General features: G+C 47.6%; 1 protein-coding gene across 2 annotated transcripts; it reads left to right on the plus strand.

Moving 5' to 3' along the window:
• Positions 1 to 1,013: 1,013 nt before the first annotated feature.
• Positions 1,014 to 18,068, plus strand: LOC135255592 (caprin-1-like). 2 transcript variants are annotated; one of them, XM_064336954.1, is made up of 18 exons: positions 1,014 to 1,173; positions 2,416 to 2,595; positions 5,259 to 5,321; positions 5,502 to 5,588; positions 6,372 to 6,610; positions 8,000 to 8,082; positions 9,522 to 9,707; positions 10,367 to 10,419; positions 10,581 to 10,664; positions 11,141 to 11,332; positions 11,675 to 11,783; positions 11,952 to 12,013; positions 12,108 to 12,218; positions 12,791 to 12,922; positions 14,525 to 14,678; positions 14,922 to 15,125; positions 16,924 to 17,030; positions 17,419 to 18,068. In XM_064336954.1, the coding sequence occupies exons 2-18, from the start codon at positions 2,416 to 2,418 to the stop codon at positions 17,503 to 17,505; spliced, it is 2,133 nt and encodes a 710-aa protein (XP_064193024.1). In that variant the 5' UTR covers positions 1,014 to 1,173; the 3' UTR covers positions 17,506 to 18,068. The 2 variants fall into 2 exon arrangements, with proteins under 2 accessions (XP_064193024.1, XP_064193025.1); XM_064336955.1 differs by lacking the exon at positions 12,108 to 12,218.
• The last annotated feature ends 410 nt before the right edge of the window (positions 18,069 to 18,478 follow it).

Raw genomic sequence — 18,478 nt, forward strand, 5'->3', positions numbered from 1 at the left:
GCATCTCACTGTATCAGTGATCTCTCAATTATCATCTGCCTGTACCCTGCAGATGAAAAGACTGTCGGTGAAATGAGAAAAAACAGCACTGATTTTCAAGATTCTTCACATTTACATAACTGCAAGGTTCACACACAGGAGAAAGAAGCATAACATATGTTGCAATAAATACGCACTTCAGTCAAAGTTATTTCTGTATAAATGCATCAGCACCTGCCCATAGTAAGCCAGGTTAATTTCTGTATTTGTTTCCATGATATCATATGCAACTGCACAAGTGGGGAGGCAAATTTGCATGTAAGAAAAATACGTCTAAATCTATATTGCAACTGAACTGAAGGTCTGATATTGCTTGCTCGATTTTTTCCCTCGGCAATTTGTAATTGCTGATTGTGTCTCTCCTGTACCTGCTGTGGCACCAGCATCCCTCTGTAAGGAGCACTACTGCTAAAACACACGCACATCCTTACGCGCTTACATGCAAAGCCAGTGACTATTTTGCACTCTACACGTTGCATTGTAATGCAGGAGAGAACCATTGCCCCAGTGGAGGTGAGACCACTCGTGAGCCTCAAAGAAATTCTAAGTACTTCCGTTTTTTTATAAAATGGGCTGATCTTTTATTTGTTGTGCTTCTTTCGCCCTGCAATGAGCATGAGTCGTTGATCCTAGTGGCTCTTACGAAGAAAACAAGCAATAGGGTGCACTATGAATTGACGTCAATCGGGACACCCCTATGGAGATAACTTGCAAGTTATGGAGAACCATCGCGAATGGAATCCCAAAGACGATCTATGTCTTGCCTGACTGCCGACATCATCAAATGCCACTGCTTCAACAAACTGTCACAAAAAGAACAATGGAATACACTAGTATGCATAATATACCGGTTGAAGCAAGCACTTTAATGTAAATTTTGTTTTAAAAACGTGCGCCTGAAGACCCAGACGTTGACATAAGGTCAGGCAAATCTCGGTCAGCCGTAGGTAGGTCCTTCCTCCAAATAAAGTGATACTTCTCTGGTTGGTCTCTCTCAGTTGTCGGTGAGGCCGGCGGGGCGGATCCCATATTGGTTATATTACGAAAAAAATAAAGCAACACAATATATACTTAGGCAACTTTTATCCTCGAAAGAATAATCTCCCCTGTGGATATAAATACAGAACCGAAAAGGTAAGCGAATCCCGAAAGTGTGTTGTCACTCTCGCTTCGCAAGCTGATTAGGAAATTGTAGCATTACCTTGCTAACGTTAGCAGGCATCATGCGTAACGGTAGCTCACGATCGTAGTGAAAAGAATGTTATCGTGAAACTGTTTAGAAATGTATTTTTTCTTTGGTTATTGTCGAAGTACGTATTTGTATCCATTAATAACACGTGACTGCTTCCATCTGTGGTGTAGCTTTTGTTAATCTAGTTTGTTGACCGCAAAAAGAATGGGCGAGAAGAACGGTCCAAAGGATTGGAAGTAGTTCCGCTTAGCTACTGTGCCGGTTGGGCTTGCACCGAATTTTTATGTATATGACCTAGTTAGCTAAGTAACTTGGGTATCTAGCTCTTATTAATCGCGTCTGCTATCACGCTACACTCATTTTGCAAGCGAGTATGGACTAATACGGTTTTGTCTTATTGAATTAGCTGTTAACTTTGCTTCATCGCGTTAGATATGTAGCTAGCTCGCTAAGCCGTAGGACAATTGGACATAATCAGGATGGCCATTGACGTCGGATACTTCGTAGGAATGCACGACGTCTAACTACTAATCTTTTCTAGCAAGACATTGGTAAAGAACTGACAAGTCTGTTAAGCTGTTAGATGTGACTAGCTAGCTAATTATCCACATTGCAGGCAAAGACATACACAGCCCCTTTAACGATAATATTTGGCTACCTAACGTTACAATGGACGACAACGTTAACTACAGCTAGAGGCGTGAAGTTTCACCTGGAGTTGGAAAGCGTGTGGGTTGAGTAAAAAAATACTTTCAGTTTACTGCAGTTCACTACCATGAACTAGATGGCTAACGTTTTCGCACCCTGTCCCTAATTACACCATTGTTATGTGGAAGCCTTTGTTGCCTTGCAGCTCCACACCGACCACTGGCGGTTGTCTGCAGTGTGAGTGCTCGCTCTTATGTCCGGGACCAAAGCCCAGTAACGTTACATTACAGAAAGTCGTCGAATGAATACACGAAACCGTGACTGTTCTATTGATTTGGAATCGGGGGAACATATGTAGTCTAAATGAACTGAGATGTCAGTACGTTTATCTCGTATTGGTGTACTAGAAACCACTGTTTACAATTCTAGGGCATTTCACGGACAAATACACAGATGCATGTTGGTGACGATTTACTTACTCTTAAGTACTCAAACGTTAATTGTTTTGCTTTTCCCTTTATGATAACTGTCAATAGATGCCCTCAGCGACGATTGGCAACAGGACTGTGCAGTCCTCAAGTCCGGATGTGGGGTCCGCTCCCGGATCGATCGGCCAGATCACCATGACAAGCCAATCGTCCGGAGCCCAAACTGAAGCAATGAAGCAAGTGTTCGGTGTCATTGACAAGAAGGTCCGCAACATGGAGAAGAAAAAGGTAACCCAATCCCATAAAGTATAACGTTCTTGAAAAAGGATGCAATAAAGCATAATAATAATAACAGTTTGTATAGCACCTTTCATGTATGCAATGCAACTCGAAATGAAAACTAGCACTGAAATAAAACGGTGCACAGACAAGCGCATAGCACTTTGAACCATTCAGGTTTAGATGGCGGATGGTGAGCAGAACCAGGGTATACTTCTGTCCACAGGCTTGTATACTTCAATTGCTACAGCAATGAGGTTACCCCAACTTGATGGAATATGTGTCTATCAGTATCTGTATTTGAAATAAGCTGCGAGCCTTTGCTTTAAACCTACACAGTGTTTTTGCATTGTAGGTAAGCCCAAACTTTACGATACTGTAACCTGTACGAAATGACTGAATTGTGTCGTTGATTAAAGAAAATACACCAAAATATATAGTTGCATGTTTATTTGTTGCATGGGTTAAATTCATTAGACAACTTAAAACATACCAGGCTCACGCTGACAGCTTGGGGGCAGGTTAGACTCAAATCGGTAAAAGTACGAGTGCCGTTGTGGATTGCTGCAGTGTGAAACTTATAGAATACTAGACCCATAAGATGAATGCAAACGTCTGTCATTGGTATTTCTGCCTGGCCGTGGCTACAGCAGACCAGAACTTGAACTTCACAAATGCCTTTTCAAAGGCCTGGTTGCGTTGCAAGCACCTTTAATAAGCTCATGGTAGTTGGTTGTTAAACACGTTTTCGATGTTCGGTCAATAGCATCAAATGTTGCCCATGTGTAGCGAAATGGGGTGGAAATTAAGTTTCAGCATTTAAACGAAATGTAAACTTTTAAACATTACTTAGTCTATTAGTCTTCGATATTTTAATTTCAGCCAAGTTGACAACCTTTACAGCTAGCTGTGATGAAGACAAACTGCTTGTCTGTTAGTCTCAACCGACTGTTTGATGCTTTGTTGCAACATGGCTCGAGTTGAAGTTGACCAATGTCCGCTTGCTAGCTAACGTTAGCTTGTTGCCAGAATTTCTAATATCCCGTTTTGTTGCCTTAGGGTTTTTGGGTCGAAAAGCGAACGGGCTTTTGTTTGTAGCTACGTCGTGTGCTAGTAGCTAGTGTTTTTTGGGTTTATGTTGTAAAGTTACGTTGTGGCTAGCTGTGAGAAAATATTTGAAGTAACGTTAGCTACATGTGATCTCTCGTGTCTCGCATTAGTTGGCTAGCAAGCTAACATTAGCTAGCTATAAGATAATGCCACCGGAAAAACGTTAGACCTAGGTGTTTCGTAGAAAAATACAGTCATCGAGTACGAATCGTACTTTAGTCTTAAAATTACTATCGCGGTATCCTGTCTCTATTCAAAAATATGTAATTTAACATAAACTTTGTCTAAATCGTGGCTTTTACGACAACAATCTGAATAGCTTAGCCAATTGATCTTTGGAGGCCCAAGCTACAGTCGGCCGAGCAGGTGCCTGTATAGATGCTTCAACCCGAGAACATTGATTATTGCTACAATATATTTAATGGGCAAATAAAATAACAGTGTTGATGCCCATTACAGTCGTAGCAGAGGGAAACTGATGAAGAACAAGGAACCTGCGTTTTGGGGATTTGGGGGGGGGGTTTAGAAATCTTGAGTAAACGTGAACGCTAGGGAGTCTCTTCCCATATTTCTCCCCCCTTTATTTTTGTCATACAAAACGAGTGCCCATCCCGCGTGTAGAGGTAGTGCAGAACCTTTAGACTGACAGTGCAGTGTGCCTAAATGGTTTTGTCTGAGCCCTGTAAAATAAGTTACAGCAAGAAACGTATCTAAGTATTATTTCTATTACTTCCAGTAAATATCAGATGTGGGTAATAGTTTCTGTTTGCTGCAAATTATTCTTATTCGCATGTGGCTGTACTTAAAGCAGAGTATGGCAATTTCATAAAGCACTGATATTATGGCAAGTAAAAAAAAGCAAACAAAACAAATACTGCTTTCCCACTTCATGGGTTTGGTGTTACAGACTTAAGGTCACCCCTTGGAGTGGAGGCTAAACTATTAAAATAATCCCCTCATCTGCAAATACAAACATTTTGTGTGGATTTACACATTTTAAGAATACGTTTGTGTTTTTTGGCACCTTGCTTCTCTAGCATATAATCATTTGGTTTTGGGTGTGTTGGGGGCAGCATGTCACAGGGTTACTGAATATCTGTCAGTATAAGTTGTTATGCTAACAGTGTTGTCAGTTTGAACACTTTGTTTACGCTGTTATTGGGTGTTACTGTTACTGTTTCTTTGTGAACTCAGTAGTTGCACTTTACCCATTGCAAGTTTTGCACTGTTAAGTTGTTCTTGCTGAGACTGGTTTTTAAATTGATATTGTGTTATTCTGACTGCAGAATGCAACCCCTTGGATATCTCACTGTTTATCAGGTTGCATCATATTGGGATTTGTTCGCACTTATTCCCAATAAATAGACATGCATAGTTATGTGGGCTTGTTGCATGCATTACTATTACCTTGGTACAGTCTTCCAGCATGTTGCTTTTAAAAAGATATCTTCTCATTTCTTATTGGGAAATTGTGTTGTTGTGCTGCGTCTGAGGCAAAAGTACTTGGTGCCCTTCCCCCATTGTGCCATAAACAATACTTCCTTTTGCAATGTTCCCCACAGAGCAAGCTGGATGACTATCAGGCAAAGAAAAACAAAGGAGAACGTCTCAACCAGGACCAGCTGGTAAGAAAAGAAAAAAAAAAAAACATTTCGTGTGTCTTTGCACTACGTTCTTGAAGTGCGAGCTGAATCTTGTATTTGTAACACCCCCTCCTCCGTAAATGGATGCACTAAGCTGAAGTGCTCTAAATAACAGCCTCATGTTTCCTCTTTTTTTTTTTTTCTTCTCCCTGTTCTCGTAAGGATGCCTTGTCCAAGTTCCAGGAAGTTGCAAATAACTTGGAGTTTGCTCGAGAGTTGCAGAAGAGCTTCCTGGCTTTGGGCCAAGACGTGAGTGGATTTGGCCTAATTTACCGTTTACTGAAATTGCAACCGTGACTTCTAGATTCTAAGCTCCTCCCTCTACCTCTGTAGTGCTGCATATGCGTGAGGATCCTCTGTGACTGCTGCACCTCTTCAACATAATAATCCTGTGACTGATTAAAATCCTGCACAAAAGAAGCCTAGAATGTCACACATGCTTTTCTAAGTAAATTTATTTGGGATATAAATTACTTATCAAGTCAGTCAAATAGTGCTTCTTTTGTTCAAGGATAAGAAGAAATGCATGTTGACGTCAAGGCCTCACCTCAGCTATTAGCTAGCTGCTTCGGTTTTGCTGAAACCTGGGAAAAGCCTGCTCTTGTGCAAATACGCGAGTTGCAGACCAAGCAAAAACAACTGAAATGTTACGTCTTACGGGAAATCTCATTTTTAAAAGCTTTTCAAACGCTGAAGGATTTTACACATTCACACTGCGTTCAGTTGTCAATGTCGCACTGTCACTTGCAAGCTTGTGGGTCATGGGGGTGGTTGCACTTGCCCCCAAGGGACAAACCTGGAATAGTAAATGCTTTTTTAAAGGATTATTTATTTATTGATTAATTAGTATTTAATTTTATTTGTTTATTTTTTGCAGTGTGCCTTATCAAAAGTGTAATTGAGTAGTAATACTATAGACATGTGTTCTGCATGGTGACTACAGGTAAAATTGGCTGAGATATTTGGTGAGACTCCAGTGTGTCGTGCCAGTGTGGCTCCGTGCAGTGATTGGACGGTGCCCCCCTCTCTCAGATCCAGAAGGCGGTGAAGAAAGCGGCTCGGCGGGAGCAGCTTCAGCGCGAGGAGGCGGAGCAGCGGCGGCTGAAGACCGTGCTGGAGCTGCAGTTCCTCCTGGACCGGCTGGGCGAGGACGGCGTGCGGCAGGAGCTCAAGATGGCCGCCGAAGGCTCCGCCCTGCTGTCCGACGCGGACCTCTCCGCCCTCGACGAGTTCTACAAGCTGGTGGGCTCAGAACCTGACCCCAACGTCAGGTACAGATGGGCTGCCGCTCTGAGATTGCTCTTTTGGACCTTTTGGGCTGTTTTTATGGTTTGGGCTTGGCCCCATAGTTCCAGTGTAGGAAAATCTTAATGCACTGACATTTTAGACTATTCTCAGCTTCCAGCAGTTTGGGGAAGGCCCTTTCCTGTTTCAGCATGACAGTGTCCCCGGGCGCATCAGTTAGGTCCATATAGAAATGGTTTTGTGGTAGGTGTGGAAGAACTTGACCGGTCTGCACAGAGCTCTGACATCAACCCCTTGCAGCAATGCTCCAGCATCTAGTATAAAGCCTTGTCAGAAGAGTGGAGGTTGTCATAGCAAAGGGTGGACCAACACCATATTCATTTTGAATGAGATGTTTGATGTAGTGTATAAGTTATATTATTTCACTTCCTTATTTGCAGTGATGACTAGGCGGGTCATATTTGTCCGAAAAAGTGTAACCAATCAGATGAAGGAGGATGATTGTGTCCCGTTTGGGATGTCAAAGTGTGCGCCAGGGTGACACTTACCCGTGATGTGCAATACCGTCTTTAGCACCCCCAGTGTCATCTCCATATATGATGTGCCTCTCAGGTCATGTAGGGATCTGTAAAGTGACTGCAGTGTTCAGGACTGGGCGGTTGTATGCTTTTATGAGGTAGCAGGAATTCATCAGAACAGCCCCCAGTGCAGATTTCATGTAGGTTATACTGTGTCACACTTCATTTATTTAAGGCTTCCTTTCCTCGGTACAGCAGTCAACTGACTAACTACGTTAACTTTATTAGATTAATATTATGTATTTAATTAAATGAACTTGATTATTTCTAGCCAGCTAACTGTGTTAAATTGCTGTGGACATCTTGTCTACTATGTGGGTAGGATGTTACCTGACCCCTTGCAAGGAAAAGTTCATATGTATTCATGGAGTTAATGAGCAAAAGTCTGCTCCCTATGGCTTGGGCCAAAGAACACCAGAGTGTATTAATGGTGCTGGCAGATTTTTGTTCCAGTCCTCTCTACTTATTCCCAGTTTCTGTGTTGCAAGAATACAAGGATTTGTCTTTTTTTTTTTTTTTTCTCCACGACTATAGTTTGATCATGGGTCTCCCTGCAATGCTTTTTTTCCTGTAGTAGCTGTGTTGATTTGAAATGAGTTCTCGGTAAGAAAACCGCAGCCCTTCAGGAATGCCTTAATCCTCAGTGCACCCTGAATCTGCAGGTATAAGAAAGATCAGTAGAGACGGTCTAGGAAAATACTGTTGAGTCAGTTCAGGTTTTTTTTATTTAATTGGTTCTGAAATGACCAGTGGCATCTTTTGGAAGCTGAAGTCAGGAATTGTGAAATATGTTTAATGGCTCCTTATCCTCCCCCACCCCCTCTCTCGCTCTCGCAGGCTGACGGAGCAGTTTGAGCAGGCCTCCCTGCATTATTGGGACCTTCTGGAAGGCAAGGACAAAGCTGTGGCTGGAACCACATGTGAGTGGGGAGCGGGGCGGGGCGGGGCCGTCTCGTGTGCCTGCCTGCATGTGCCACAGGGCTCCTCAGCCACACTGTTCACTGTGGGAGAACCTTCGGATGATGAGTTCAGTCTGGTCATTCAGCTGTACCACAGCAACGGCTCCTTTGTACCCTCAGATAATTGTCTGAAAAACCGTTATAGCAAAATTGAATCTAAATCTAAATGAGAGCAGTGTCTACCTGAGTTTCTTGTCATTTAAATTGGTTGTTGCCCTGAAAGTGAAAGTCGGCATTTTCAGAATGAATAAGTAGTGGGTTTTGAAATACTTGGAAGAAAGTTGAAGTGCCTGTAGTGCACCGGAGTGCTCTGAAGTCCAGATCGAATCGTGACCTTGCCAGTGCATGATGTAATGCTTTTCCGGTTGCGTGTGTTTGGGTGGTTTGTGAAAACCACTCTAATGTAGTAAGAGCCAGCCTGTTAATTTAACGAGCAGAATCGGGTTCAAATCTGGGTCTGTCAAAGCTCGCCTAAATGGAAGAATCTATTGCTTGCAGGTTTCTTTGAAGTAGTGTCTCAGAGGATAGAGAAAAGGGCCAGGCTTGTGGTGGCTGGATGAGGTCGAACTCCACGCTTTGGGGGAGGGGGGCGGGACGGGAACGCTGCCCGGCTCCGGGCCCCTGACTCAGCAGCAGGGCAGGTTGCCAGGCGCAGGGCCCCGCCCGGCCCGCGCTCTCTCTGGAATCCTGTAGGCGACGGCAGCGCCCGGCAGTGCCCGCTGGGAAGGGCGCCGTGCCAGTCTCCCGCGTGCGCGGAATGCGCACGGAGACGCTCTGTGGGTCCTGCCAGAGGGGAGGGGCCTGGGGCCTGGCACCGCCCCTCTGCCTGTGGGTCGTGTAGCGGGAACCAGAGTGGTACAGCACTCTCGTCTTGCTGCTCGTGTGACTGTATGCGTATGTATCTGTATCCATGTCTGTCAGTCTGGGAGTGGAAGGGGCTGTGGGGTGGTCAGAGCTGTTAAGTGGTTTTTTTTATTTTTTTGGTTTGTCCTCAAGTAACTAATTCTTGCTTTAAGTCCCAGTGAAACCAAAGTGTGGATTAAATAAAGGTCTCTGTTTAACCTAATTACTGAGCTCGGAGACACCTTAAGGAATATCTCCGTAAAATATGTCTTAAGCAAATTTACCTCGTATTGAATGTCTGCCGATGCATAATTGATTCTAAGGGTGGCAGCCTGACTGGTGTCAAATGACCTTATAGAAATCAGAGGCACTGTGAGTCAGATTTCTGCCCACTCAGTCACAGTCATAGTGCCCTCCTAATGGAAAGCTAATGAGGGTTTCCCTTCCAGCAGCTGCATTTTAGCCACTGCTAAAACTTTCCAAGTGTTGAATAAGTTATCTATAAACAGATATTGCAAAGTCAGTGTTATAATAATTTTGGCTGACTCTTTTTGCAGACAAGTCCCTAAAAGAGACACTGGATAAGGTGTTGCGGAGTGGGTACTTTGACCGAGCGCACACACACCAGAATGGCGTGTGCCAGGAGGAGCAGGAGGAGGAGGAGGACGTGGAGGAGGAGGAGGAGGAAGGGAGACAGTCTGGGGTGGCAGAGTCTGAAGCTGAGGAACGACCCACAGAGCCAGGTAATGTTGTAACGCCCACTCACAGAGCCAGGTAATGCTGTAACACCCACTCACAGGGCCAGGTAATGCTGTAACACCCACTCACAGGGCCAGGTAATGCTGTAACACCCACTCACAGGCGGGCGCACCCGGCAGTAATGCTGTAACACCCACTCACAGAGCCAGGTAATGCTGTAACACCCACTCACAGGGCCAGGTAATGCTGTAACACCCACTCACAGGGCCAGGTAATGCTGTAACACCCACTCACAGGGCCAGGTAATGCTGTAACACCCACTCACAGGGCCAGGTAATGCTGTAACACCCACTCACAGGGCCAGGTAATGCTGTAACACCCACTCACAGGGCCAGGTAATGCTGTAACACCACTCACAGGCATAAGCTGTAACACCCACTCACAGGGCCAGGTAATGCTGTAACACCCACTCACAGGGCCAGGTAATGCTGTAACACCCACTCACAGGGCCAGGTAATGCTGTAACACCCACTCACAGAGCAAAGTAACCCTGTTAACACCATTCTTAGAGCCAGGCAAACCTTCCACCCCTCCTCGCACAGAACCAGGCATCTCCCCACAGGGAACTTCTTAGAACGTGAGTGGAGTTTCTCCAGAGGATCTGTGCCAGTGTAAGGGGTGTAAATGTCTTTCCTTGTTTCAGAGGGTGAGGTACCTGAAGATTACTTGGAGCCCATTGAAGTGGAAGCCACAGAGGTGAGCCATGTTCAGTCCTCGCCTGTAATGTTCAGAACCCATATCCAGCACGTATCCTTTAACACTGAAAACACACCAGCCCTTGGTGTTAGCTGTTTTTGGTTGTGGTGATTTTGGATAGTGCCTGATGTGCCATTCTTTTATATGCTGTGCTCTTGTAGTTTGTCAACAGACAGTTCATTCCAGAAGCTTCCTACAGCAACAGCGACAAAGAGCCGGACGAAGATTGGAGCGCACAGTCTGAGGTGTGTACACTCTTCATCACTCGCTGTGCAAACTCTGTAATGGACTGAACAAGCTGCAGCTTCACTGGGAAGACACGCAGGCGTCCGTGGGAAACTTTAAAGAGCTCGATTGAACTGTAGAGTGCTCATAGGTGCAAGAGTTTCTGTATTTCAGTTTACTGCCCTTTATCTGTGATGGTATGTAGCCTGTACAAATAAATCATGGTATCCTGTTCGGCAAAACGCACAATCTCCCCCATTCAGTGGTTACTTTTTGGGTGTGGGTATTTTGACAAGTTACCTGTTTTGCTTGGTCATTCTTTTGAATGTTGTGTCCATGAAACTTGCTTCGTGACAGACCTTGAGTTTTGGAACTGCTGCGTAAGGACATGGTTTTCCTGCAGACGCTCCCTGTTGTCCTTGAGTCAGAAGTGCATCGTGTTAAAGCGGGTGTGGCTTGGATCGGCTGCTGAAAGTGGCTGTGTGTTGTCCCCCAGGTGGCCAGCAGCGTCCAGCAGCAGCAGCCCGCCCCCCTGCAGTCGGCCCCGCCCCCCGTCACCCCCGAGCCTCTGGAGCTGAACCCCGTGGCCCCCGTGCCCGCCCCGGTTCCCGCCCCTGACCCCGTGGTGCGCAAGCAGGCGGTGCAGGACCTGATGGCGCAGATGCAGGGGCCCTACAACTTCATGCAGGTGGGGCACCGACGATCCCCACCCTACTTGGAATGCCCAGTCCTATTCACCCCTGTCTCTGTGACGTCCCTCCATCACACACACACACAAGCAGGCACGCTCCTTTCACTCATCCTGCAGTCCCGCTATCGCCACACAGTCGGACAGTTCTGTCCTGTTCTGTGCAGCAAAGCAGACATGCGGTGGAGCAGGAATGCTCTCTGTCTGAGCCCCGCCCTTCCCTGCCTCTGTCTGAGCCCTGCCCTTCCCTGCCTCTGTCTGAGCCCTGCCCTTCCCTGCCTCTGTCTGAACCCTGCCCATGCCTGCCTCTCTGAGCCCTGCCCTCGCCTGCCTCTTCCTCAGGACTCCATGCTGGAGTTTGACGGCCACGCCCTGGACCCGGCCATCGTGTCGGCTCAGCCCATGAAACCCGCTCCCAGCATGGACCACCCGCAGATGGTGTGCCCCCCAGGTAGGCGCCACCCCCCCTCCCCCCCAATGTCCGCTGACCGAATCTGTGACCCAGGACCTGCTGTTTAAGCGTTAGTTTGTAGTGGCTGTTGTTTTCGGTAGAAGCGGTCGTATTGCTCAGTTGGGACTGCGCCGTCCCTGTGGCCTGACTGTGCCGTTTCCTGTGCAGTTCACGCAGAGTCGCGGCTGGCGCAGCCCCCTCCCGTGCCCGTGCAGCCGGAGCCCGCGCAGGTAAGCGCCCGCGCTAGCCTCTCCCCCGCGCACCGCGCCGCGTTCAGCCCACTGCCCTGCCACCCAGAGCGGCCTCTTCCCCTCCCCCCTCCAGGTGCCCCTGGTCTCCCCCGCCCCCGAAGCCTTCTCCACGAGCCCCCCCCTCTACCAGCCCTCGCACACGGCAGACCCCCGGCCACCTCCAGACCCCATCGACCCCATCCAGGTAACGGCAACGCTGCTGCAAGCTCCAGGCTCTGGCCCGTGTGTGCCCTGTGCACCATGCACCGCTGTCTGCCTTCCTTACACCCGCCTGTGCGTGCATGCGAGTGACTGACACGCTGTGAGCCTGCACGCTGCTCCCTGTGCCTGCCTGCCTGCGTGCGTGCGTGCGTGTGTGCGCGCGTGTGTTTGTGTGTGTGTGTGTGTATGCGGGCATGTTTGTGTACGTGTACCGCATGCTTAACCTCTGACCAGGCCTCACGTTCATGTGTGCGTTGGTGTTGGTGCATGTTTGTGTCTGCGTGCGTGTGTAACGCGGTGCATCTCTGCATGCGTCGCTCCTCTCTTCATGCCTCGCAAGTGCATGTGCATTGGGCCCTGCACATACAAGCGTGTGGCTGTTTCCCTAAGTGTGTGTGTGTAACTGTGTGCGCGAGTGTGTGTGACTGTGTGTGTGTGTTGTGTTGTGTGTGGTGTGTGGTGTGGTGTGTGTGTTTTAACTGTGGTGTGCGTGTGTGTGCATGTGCGCGTACTTGTGAGTGTGTACGAGTGACTGGGTGCTGCGCCTCTCCCCAGGCCTCCATGGCCCTGTCGTCAGAGCAGCCCCCCGCCTCCTCCTCCCAGCCCCCCGCGTTCCAGCCCGTCTCCAAGCCCCTCCACAGCAGCGGCATTAACGTCAACGCTGCCCCCTTCCAGTCCATGCAGACGGTAGGCCCCTGCTGCTCTTCTCATCCAACGGGGTGGTTACCCCTCTACCTCCTCTCCTCTACCCATTTACCTCCTCCTCTCCTCTACACCCCTCACCCCCTCCTCTCCCTCTGCTACCCTCCTCTCCCCTCCCCCACCCCTCCTCTACACCCCTCACCCCCTCCTCTCCCCTCTGCCCTCACCCCCTCCTCTCCCCTCTCCCTCACCCCCTCCTCCCCTCCTCTCACCCCCTCACCCCCTCCTCTCACCCTCCCTCACCCCTCCTCTCTCCCTCTGCCCTCACCCCTCCTTTCCCCTCTCCCCTCACCCCTCCCTCCCCCTCCCCTCAACTCCCTCCTCTCCCTCTCCCCTCAACTCCCTCCTCTCCCTCTCCCCTCAACTCCCTCCTCTCCCCTCTCCCCTCAACTCCCTCCTCTCCCCTCTACCCCTCACCCCCTCCTCTCCTCCTCTCCCCTTAACTCCGTCCTCTCCCCTCTACTCATTTACCCCCTCCTCCCTCCTCTACCCATTTACCTCCTCTCCTCTCTACACCCCTCACGCTCTCCTCTCCCCTCTGCCCCCCTCCCTACCTCCTCTCCCCTCTATCACACTGTTGTAAGCAGTAACCTGACTAGTGTTTTTGCTTCAGTATGACGAGGTCGGTGGAACCAGGATTTTGTTTATCTGTGTGGGTTTATAATTATGCTGTATGGTTCATCTATGGGTCAAGTTTTTAGTATGTAGCTGTGGAGAGTGAATCATTGGCAGTTTGGTCATTTTGTTGCATGCTTTTTTGGATTTTAATTAAGGGACTGCAATTAAAATGTTTACAAATAATAAAGCCATTGGATCCTGGTTCATTCTTAAATCTCAAGCAGTATATCAGTTTTTTCCTCTGCATTATGAAACCTGGATTTGGATTAGGAAGCAGAGGCTAATCTGCATTATCCGCACGTTTGTGCACCAGCGACCTCATTTTAATCGCGTCTTAATTAGCTGTGCAGTCCTGGTGGTAAATTGGACCTTCCACACAGGCTGTAGAAGTTAACTGTGTAAAGGCCAAGATGAAGTGGTTTTCAATTATGCATAGACTGCCGTGTGTGGTAATTTTCACAACAGCGAGAACGCATGGAATTGTGTGCTCGTTCCCATGCTGTGTGTACCACGGACAAGGCCTTTAATAAACCACGTGTAAATTGTTTTCAGACTTGCTTTTGAGAAGGAGGCACTGTACAAGCAAGATAACAAGAACGGCTATTAATAACAATTGTTAACTCTGTTATGTAATGTGATATTGCTGACAAGGAGGTCCAATGGTCCAGCAACAAAAACGAAATTGGTTTGTGAATCCAAGATGGATTCCATGTTCCTAAATCATGTTCCTGTTGTACAGTGGCGGTAGTGCCTTCTTATAGGGCTACGTCTGGACGGGACCAGGTACGTGGTTAGGAAATGAGGCCTTCAGTATTTCACCGGTCTGAAACTGGACATGAAGACTAGCAGTAGTTAGGCGGACTTGACTGTGCCTTTAATTTGGTACCCTTCAACCCACCAAGTGATCTCTAAAGCATGTGAAATGATGTCTGAAGTCTTTGGTCCATTCATACTCTTTTCCCCATTAAGGTTTTCAATCTGAATGCCCCCGTACCCCCGGCCAATGAGGCGGACTCTCTGAAGCAGCCCGGCCAATACCAGAGCAGCTACGGCCAGGGCTTCAGCGGCCAGACGCAGCACACAGTGGAGCAGCAGGACATGCAGGCAGAGCAGCTGCAGTCTGGTGAGCTGGAGGGTGGGGAAAGAGGCGGAGCCATGGTGACTGGCATGTGCTCCCTCTAGGGACACCTGCAGTTAGAGGGGGAAGTCCATTGTAAATGGATATATCATGGTATACATACTTAAACATCTTTATACTTGGGGGACATTTTTTGACGGGGCAGTCCTAGCCACTGATTCTGGTCAGCCCTTTCCTACCGGTTGTGTCCAGTCATGACGTTCTTGCTTCCCCCTCCCCCCCCCTTAGTTGTTGGTGCCTTCCACACCCAAGACCAAACCATTCCGGCCGGCGGGGGTCACCAGGCCGTCTCCCCACAGCCCCAGCAGCAGGGCACGGCGTTCGGCCGGCCGGGGCAGTCCTTCTACAACAGCCGGGCGGTGTCCCGGGGCGGGCCCAGGAACGCCCGCGGCATGATCAACGGTTACCGCGGCGCCTCCAATGGCTTCAGAGGTGAGCCGACCGCCAGCGTCCCTTCCCGCTGTGCCTGTCCGTCCAGTCGGCTGAATTATCACCGTCTGTGCCAAACCTGTTTCAGTTCATCTGGTCAGCTGAATTATCACCGTTTGTGCCAAACCTGTTTCAGTTCGTCCGGTCAGCTGAATTATCACCGTTTGTGCCAAACCTGTTTCAGTTCGTCTGGTCAGCTGAATCATTATTTGTCTCTCCATAGTTGTGCATTTATGGTCGTGCCAGCACAAATGCAGTGAGCAGACATGCTTACACTTCATTTTGATTGTTTGAAGTATGTCGACACACGGATATTATGTTTTATACATGATGCATGTTCTATCTGGAAGTTTCCAGAGAAAATGACCTCACCTTGCCTACTGTTAGTACTTTGGGAAATGTGGATGACACTTTACACTCAATGATATTCTTACCAAAGAACCTCAAAGAAGATTATGAAAGGGTGTGGCATACACTGAGCGCTCACAGACTTGCTAGATTTGCGAACTGGAATATCATGTGCAGTATGAGGCTCGTCGTCATAGCTACAGAATTCTTAAAGGACATAATGAGGAGGGGCGATATAGCTCAGGAGGTAAGACCGATTGTCTGGCAGTCGGAGGGTTGCCGGTTCAAACCCCGCCCTGGGCATGTCGAGGTGTCCTTGAGCAAGACACCTAACCCCTAACCTCTAACTGCTCTGGCGAATGAGAGGCATCAATTGTAAAGCGCTTTGGATAAAAGCGCTATATAAATGCAGTCCATTTACCATTTACCATAATGGATGGAGGGCTTGGACCTCTGCGGCAGCGGAATGCCTGTGCCTAGCCCCGTTCTCCGTTGCAGGCAGTAATGAACGGTAGTTCGGTGAACCTTTCCAGTCCGCCAAGCGGCGAGAAAGGAGCTGATGCCAGATGGAAAGTGAAAGAAAAGTACACTAATGAGAACAGACGGCTTGTTGCGTCGGCAGTCTTTCTTGGCTAAGCATCTTACCAGCAACTTTTCTTATTGGCTAGATAACTTGTGGAGTAGCTACTTGAGTAACAAGCAACATGGTGACTAGCTAGCCACAACGGCAAGTAGCAAAAGTCTGCGAGCAGGCTAGCTAATTCACTATAAGTTAGCAAGCACGAGACAAAGCACAGTTTTCCAGCTGTTTAGCTATTCAGGATAACTTCTCCCAGGCTTAACTACTGACCTTTGGTCATGTATTTGTACTAGTGTATACTAGCTTTCAAGAATTGGATTTCTTTATATTTTTGTTGTACACAATGCTGTGGCAACAGAAAAGGAGTGCAACCTAGTAGTTAGGATATCCTTTGCTAGGAATGTTGGGAAAGGTTCAGGAAACTCTTGGATACCAATTCCAGTATAGGTGTACTTATTAGTATACCTACATGGCATTCATTACCATACTGTTGGTATAATCTGCAGCTCCATTGAGTGTCTTTATGCTCTACTCTTTTCTCCAGCTTTGTTTTCCATTCTGATGCTGTTAGTCCTGGTAGGGTTGGGGCCAGCCCGCTCCAGTGAGGTATCCTGTGGGTTTTCCTGCTCCCTTTATTAAAGTGCTCAGCTGAGTCCTCAGGGTCTTTCCAGATTCTGCCCAGCATGCTCTGTATTAATATTGGTGCTCATGCTCTTCATTCAGAAGTGGGTATAGCTAGCATGATAACTAGTAAAAGAGCATGTTTGTAATTACCCTGATGTAGAGGCTAGTGCGTCAAGGGAGCAATATGCTAAACGGGAACAGGGCGTGAAGGTTGTTTCCTGGTCCTAAAGCAGAATGGTTATGTTCCAGGTGGATATGATGGGTACCGGCCGCCTTTTCCCAACACTCCAAACAGTGGCTATGGACAAGCCCAATTCAACACGCCTCGTGACTATTCCAGCAGCAACTACCAGCGGGTAAGACCACAGTGCCACTGCTGTCTCTTTCAGCATGTACCCCATTAGATTGCATTCTCCCCCTGTTCAGGCTCAAGAGCAGTACGACTACCTACATGTAGCCTTTTTTGATTCCTAGACACACTTAAGACTGCTTGATACATCAGTCATGGTGAAACCTTTTGCCATTGTTTTCACAAACAGTTTTGGCAACCGCTGTGTTCAAACTCATTATTTTATCCTAGATTGTGGCTTGCCAGTGTTTGTGAAATACTCAGCCCTCTGGGTATGCCTTTAGAGGATTTAGTTTTGCATGAAGGTGGCTAATTGCGCGACTGGTGGGTAAATCTGGTGCAGTGCATCATGGGCCGTCAGGGCGGTGATATCCATGTATGCTGTCTCCACTCAGGACGGGTACCAACCGAACTACAAACGTGGAGCCGGCCAGGGGCCTCGAGGGTGCTCCCGAGGTAACGCCCAGGCCATGCGCTCGTAGAGCGGTGTGCGGATGGACGGACGGACGGACAGACTGACAGCCTAGGCCACGGTGAACATTCAAAACCTGAGAATGCAATTGCCCCAGCCCACACTTTTTTAACCACTTTTTTTTTTTTGTCTTCTCTCTCTCATCAGTGGTATTTCCCCAGCATTTTGATTGGAGTAAGCCTGCTTTGAGCAATTACATTAAAAAAAAGAAAAAAAAAACGTAACAGTTTTAGTGAGTCGAATCACACGCCAAGCTGAAATCATCAGCGTCAGGATTTGAAGCAAGCTTGTGTTTGGAAAACAAATAGCTATTCCTGTAAACTTGAAAGAATTTTCATTAATTTATTTTTTGTATAAAATAAAACGCAAAAAAAAACGAACTGCCACTGCTGGTCCAATCCTTGGGAGTTTTTTGTTTCACAGCCCCCGCCCTTTTTTTTTTTTTTTTTTTAAATTCATTTCGGTTCTAAAAGCTTTTGAGCTTTACCTTCTGAAAGAAACTCCCACCAGTTCCTCAGTTTGTATATGGATGTTGCTTCTTGAGTGAGTTTCAATAAAGTTGTGTTGCATTAAGTTGCAGTGTGCCGCTGATTTCTTAGTTGTCGTTTTTGTGGTGTTCGTGGGTCCTGCTTTCGCCAAAAACTCGCAGCAAAGCTTTGTGCTTCTGCAGCAGGAATGCCCATCCGAGCCGCAGTGGGTTCTACTGCATTCATTACAGCCCTGAGGTCATAGCTCTGAACCAGGAAGTGAATCTGTGTCTGTTTACGACTGGCTCGGTGTGTTAAGACCTCCAGCTCACTCTGGCTTTTCTGGCACAGCGTGGCGGCCTCCCCTCTTCATTAAGTCATTCATCGACCTGGTTTAGGTTTAGAAGATGTATGGGGAAACGTTTGGAAATGTGTTTGCTACTTCGCTAAATGCGTTGAATTATAGGGAAATATCGTAGGGTGTGGGCGTCCCATCTTATGCAATAAGAGCCGGTG

This window comes from Anguilla rostrata, chromosome 5 (assembly GCF_018555375.3).
Source record: "Anguilla rostrata isolate EN2019 chromosome 5, ASM1855537v3, whole genome shotgun sequence".
NCBI classification, from domain to species: Eukaryota; Metazoa; Chordata; class Actinopteri; order Anguilliformes; family Anguillidae; genus Anguilla; species Anguilla rostrata.